General features: G+C 47.2%; 1 protein-coding gene across 1 annotated transcript in view; it reads right to left on the bottom strand.

Annotated features, from left to right (window-relative positions):
- The window catches only part of LOC311128626 (RNA-binding Raly-like protein), a gene marked incomplete at its 5' end in the record, with an annotated part of 49,972 nt that overhangs the window by 24,716 nt on the left and 19,256 nt on the right, over positions 1-6,000 (bottom strand). The window contains one exon of the mRNA XM_084160812.1: positions 5,868-5,943. Within this exon, the coding sequence (XP_084016938.1) occupies positions 5,868-5,943 (76 nt within the window). The remainder of the gene's footprint in view (positions 1-5,867; positions 5,944-6,000) is intronic.

Below are 6,000 nucleotides of genomic sequence, written 5' to 3'. Positions count from 1 at the left end.
ATGACAGGGTTGTGTATGTGTCTGATTGTTTGTGTAGTTGGAAAGGGAGTGTGTGTGAGAGAGTCTGTGTCTGTTTCGCCTGGGGTGTGTGTTTTTGGGTTTGTTTGTATTTGGGGGCAAGATATACATCTGTTTGTATGGAGAAACATTTGGCAACGTGTATCATGTGTGTGTGCGCTCGCGTTGACTTAAGTGTGTGTACATGCAGTGTGTGTGTATGTGTGTGTGTGTGTGTGTGTGTATGTGTGTGTGTGTGTGTGTGTAGCAGGGAGCTGGTTGGGTCCCCTTGCCGCCCTGGGGCTTCAGAGTCCATTTCCAGTTGTGCAGTGTGATAAGTTTCCCTGTCAGATCCTCCCAGCACCACTATATTTCTGATAAGCTCCGATGCTCGTTTTCCAGACCTCTGGCAAAGAGATCAATTTGAGATTGATTCGGAATGCCCTGCTGGGGCGAGCTGGGAGATCAATTTGAGATGGATTGTTCACGCCAGGGGGCAAACGGCACACAGCTCTCTCTCTCTCTCTCTCTCTTCTCTCTCTCTCTCTCTCCCTTACCTTGCTTTCTTTACCTCCCCCTTTTTCCTCATCCCTCCCTCTCTCCCTCCCTTCTGTTCTATATTTTCTCATTCTCTATCACTCTCCCCTTTTCCTACATTGCTCCTCTCTCTCTCTCTCTCTCTCTCTCTCTCTCTCTCTCTCTCTCTCTCTCTCTCTCTCTCTCTCTCTCTCTCTAGTAGAATCTCTAATTTACATCTCCCTTTCGCCCCCTTCTCGTACTCTCTACCTCCCCTCTCCCTCTCTCTACCTCTCCCCCCTCTCCCTCTCCCTCTCCCTCTCCGTCTTCCGGTGTGTGTGTGTGGATCAGGCAGACTGAGGAGCAGTAGGGGTAGGAATGACTCCATTAGCTCAGGGCCAGCTCCTGTGGAGTGATAAGCCTCAGGCGACCACAGATAACTCATCTGGCTTGGTAATGTACACACACACAGTCCACAGAGAATACCAATGGATACCCCCTGGCCCCCAAACAACACAACCACACACGCACAGGAAACACACACACATAGCATAGGCCAGTTCCATTCTCCCCAGCCAAGTGACCATGGTCAGCCACCTCCTACCCTGTGGTCACCCCACTGGATTCTGACCTTATCTCCACAGAAGTCATCAGGCCAGGGCAGACCCATCTCCATCCATCCACCCCTTCACCCCATATCCACTCCTTCATCCCTTCCACCAATATGCTACCACCCCACCATCCGTTCACCCCATCCGTCCCTCTACTTCCCTCTCTCTGCCTCTCTCTCTGGCCCAGTGACCAGTGTTATTACCAAATGGAAACCTCCTTCCTCTATCTCTACCTAGAACCTGACCTTATCTCTATCTAGAACCTGACCTTATCTCTATCTAGAACCTGACCTTATCTCTACTAGACCCTGACCTTATCTCTAACTAGACCCTGACCTTATCTCTATCTAGACCCTGACCTTATCTCTATCTAGACATCTCTATCTAGACCCTGACCTTATCTCTAACTAGACCCTGACCTTATCTCTATCTAGACCTTATCTCTATCTAGACCCTGACCTTATCTCTAGCTAGACCTTGACCTTATCTCTATCTAGAACCTGAACATATCTCTAACTAGACCCTGACCTTATCTCTATCTAGAACCTGACCTTATCTCTATCTAGACCCCTGACCTTATCTCCACACCACCTCTGGAGCCCACAACACTGACTGGGACTGTTACTGTAGACAGCACTGACCTTTACCCTCAGCCTAAGGATGTGGAACATCCTCATTTACCTATTGACCTGACCCTGTCAGCAGTCAGGACCACATTTTATCTAGACAAGCACAGGGAGACAAGACGTGAGCCAACAAATCCCAGAGACTTACCTTACACCTCTGGCTTGTGGACCACCAGGGAAGGGGGCTGAGGTCATGAGCCGTAGCCCAGTATGTGTGTCCTTGGCTGAGTTGCCCATGTAGCCAGAGCCCCTACAGGGAGATGGAGCCTCCACACCTGGGTGGCTCTATAAGAGCCTGTCACCACTCTATTAATCAGACTGTAACCTGGATGCCCGGCCTGGGCTGAACAGTAACAGGACCCGGCGCTATGTGGCACCTCATTACACTAAAGGTTTAAAGGTTTTATTCTCTCTCATCCCGGGAGTGACCACCCTCACCTTCCAAATACCACACTAGATATTATATTATACCCACCACCTCCCTACCCTCCTCTGCCCCCTCTACTGCCCTTTTTTTGCCAAGAGTGACCACCCTCATCCCCAAATAACACACTCGTTATGCCCCCCATGGCATCCTCCTACCCTGTGCCCCCTCCCTGCCCTCCCAGAGAGCTCTGGCCCTAACCAGCCAGTCTAATAGGGCAGTTTAGTATGGGGCGTGCCATCGGCCCCAGCAGCTGCAGATAGTTCATGCCCCTATGCCCCCCTTGCGCCCACCCCCCTGAACCCCTTCCTCTTTCTGAGCCTGTGACAGATGGGTCTGATCTATTATTACCCCCCCCCCCCATCCAATCTCCAGCCCCCCCAGTAATGAAAACAGATGATGCCACATTAGAGGAATGGAACGCATAGAGGGAGAGCAGACTGAAAATACACAGGACCAGATGCCTAGCACACACTGCCCTGTGTTCAGTCAGACCCTCCTCTCCTCCCTCCTCTCATTCTCTCCACTGAGGGAAAATGGAGCGGACAGTAATGGCCAGTGTAATACTAGGGTACAAGCTGGACCTTCATATTTACAGTGAACGCTCACATGGCCACAGAACAGAGCTGATGAGTGTTGAGGGTTTAAAGTTGCAGTGACTCCCTATGGGCTTAGATGAAAAGGCAGGGAATTCTTACCGGAAATGTACATGTTAAAAACGTATAGCATATAAAATAATTACACAATAACAAATTTGATTGTAATGTAAATTCATTCCACAAGTCTTCGCCTTCACAAACACCTGAAAATCTATAGTTTGGAGCATTTTTGTATTGGAAACAGGTTATCAAGTCATTTTACATGCCATTGAACATGTGTTAATTTAGTGAATTTCCAGTAGGGATAGGTCATAAGCAACATTTGTGGCTCTGTGCAAAACATAAGGATGCATTTGGAGTGTAGTTAGTCTTCACTCCCCTGGGCAGTTGTTTCATCCTGGTGATTCAAGGCTCTGAACTACAGAGATGTCCTATTAGACTCCCCACATTCCTCAACCTTTATTAACTCACTTACTAAAACATCTGCTGTTCCAAAAAAGTGAAATTAGAGAGAAGAGCTGTTTGCTCATACAATAATTTACTGCTTATGCACACATGCTCCCTGCGCTGCCTCAAACTTCCAGCTCTGTTTGCCATGAGAATGTGTGTGCATATGTGATATGTGCGTGCGTGTGTGTGTGTGTGTGTGTGTGTACAAGCGTATGTGTGTAGAGAGAGAGACTGTTGGCCTTTGATAGCACCTGAGTCTCTGTGTACAGGAATAACAGTACAGTGAGCTTTTGTAGCAGTGCACTGGAGCGAACGGAGGGCAATGTCAGCTGTATCTCTCCCCCAAACAGAGTGAAACAGTGAAACTGTGCCCCCATCCCTCATCCCACAGCTGGGCCACGCCAAGCCACACAGCCCCTGTCACCGCCTGCAGCCCTGGAGGAAACAAACGATGACAAAACCCATCCACTGTCAGGGTCATCCAGGAGCACTGTCTTCAGTGAGACAGATGAGAGACAGAGAGAGAGAGAGAGAGGGAGAGAGAGACAGAGAGACCACTCTGTTGGAAAGAGGTGAGGGTGACAGGTGCAGGGAGGAGGGTACTGGGGTATTGTGGGAGGGGGAGGGTGGACCTTGTTTGGAAATAATGTAGAGATTAACAATGTGGAGGTGGGCTTGGAAAGAAAATGGGCTCCATTGGTATGAGGGGACAGCGGGTTGAGGGTTAGGGTTGTGTTGAGGCTATGGTTAGGGTTGTACCAGGATGTGGACATGAAGCTAGGGTTAGGGTTTTGGTTGAGGGTTAAGGTTAAGGTTGTACCGGGAGTAGGACATGAAGCTAGGGTTACGGTTAGAGTTGTGGTTGAGGGTTTAACCAGGATGTAGACATGAAGCTAGGGTTAGGGCTAGGGCTAGGGTTGAGGCTAGGGTTGAACTGGGATGTGGACTTGAATCTAGGGTTAGGGGTTAGGGGACAGGGCTGGTCAGACACAGAAAGGGTGGAGTAGAGAGCAGAGAGGAAGGTGCGATGTAGATTAAAGGCACCTGAAGGGCAGGGTGTGGGGGGAACATTCGCACTATAACCACATACGATACACCAGGGTGATTTCCATCCTTGGGGTGATCCCTGGAGCTCCCTAATCCCAACAGGGACAAGTGGGATTCCCCTGGGCTTCCCAGGGATAGACAGGGAATACTGGCATCACCATAGTAACCTCCAGGGTCACATACCACACAGTTTTAAAAAATAGAAAACATTCTGCTCCATTGCACTCCATTGTAAAGGGTGCCAATATATTTGACCACGACTGTATAGTATTGCTGTCCTGATAAAACATATATTCCTCCAGCTATCTCAGCACAGTTACCATAACTCAGTTGTAGCTGCAGGGCTGCCTATCCTATGGCTAGCCATTAACCGTAATCAGATCCAATCACATGCATGCACTTTATCAACAGATTGATTAAAACGTTGACTAAGACAGCCCTGATACAAAATACAGTATGTAAGGGATAATCAACGAGGGGCTATGCATTCTATGGAAAACAATGAGCGACGTGGAAGGTGTGTTCCACGACGTGCAAGCAGAGTGGAAATGATCTTCCACGGAGTTGCATTATTTTCCAGAGAATGCATAGAGCCCCGAGTTGATGATCCCTTTTATACTATGGCTATAATTTAACACATTTGATGCAAAAAAATTGCAGGTAGAAATGTCTTCAACATCCACTGAAGTAGGTAGCAAGTTTACTAGATAGCTACAGTAGTTGCCTTAGTAACCAAACAGAAAATTCGATCCAAAGATTAAGGCAGAGACTATTTAATTGTATAATAAACAAATCTTTAATCAATCAGCTGCAGGGGAGATCTATCTCTGATTTCACAGGGAAGAACTCAAAAAATAAATGGTTACATGTCCCTTATATAGTAGGAGGTCATAATACAATCATATGGTTTACACAACAGTTATTTTCTAAGAGTAACAGAACACAGAACACAATGGCCTTGTGTTAGGGTGCCGACATAACAGGAGTCTATGCAAGCCATAACATCACAGTTCAACACAGAACATGTCACTTGAGAAGTTACAACAGCTCACCCCAAATTCTGCCACAACAAAACCATCAGTCCTAGCTTGCTATTATGACAATCAAATTCAACAATGCCAATAATGTTTTCAATGCGACTTTTGCTTTCAAAAGTAGCTCAAACATAGAACATGTAAGAATGAACTAAAGCCATTGAATTCTACTGTGGAAGTATACCGTGCTTTATAGGGAAATAATGCACGCTCTAGAATGCCCTTCAAGCCCATCAGAAACGAGAATTCAACAATGCCATGGTATGAATGATTATATAGGATAATAGATATTACAGCATTGATTACATTGGCAAATATGTGTGTGTGTGTGTTGTGTGCGTGTGTGTGTTTCTCTGGTTTATCCCCATTTCTCAACAGGGGCAAACACACCCAGCAGCAACCTTATTTCTTTACCCACAACCCATCACCAGCTGGGATATTTGCAACAGCAACAAGGGGTGCTGCTGTAGGGCACACACACAACAGAGAGAAGAGTGTGTGTGTGACACGCAGGTCGGCAGTCTAAAGTGATGTGAAAGGGTATAAAGTGATATGAGACTCACCCGTATGGATTGCTGCTGGGTCTCTTGCTGCCGGTCTTGGAACGGCTGGACTTCAGCTCTCCACTCATGCTAATGTCTGTAAAGAACAACACAACCACAGTCAGGTATAAAAAGGCATGGCACAGTATGGCAT

The sequence above is a fragment of the Coregonus lavaretus genome (assembly GCF_964263955.1).
Source record: "Coregonus lavaretus genome assembly, chromosome: 4".
In the NCBI taxonomy this organism is placed as follows: domain Eukaryota; kingdom Metazoa; phylum Chordata; class Actinopteri; order Salmoniformes; family Salmonidae; genus Coregonus; species Coregonus lavaretus.
Note: the sequence above shows the minus strand (reverse complement) of the source record. Positions and strands in the feature narration are given on the sequence as shown.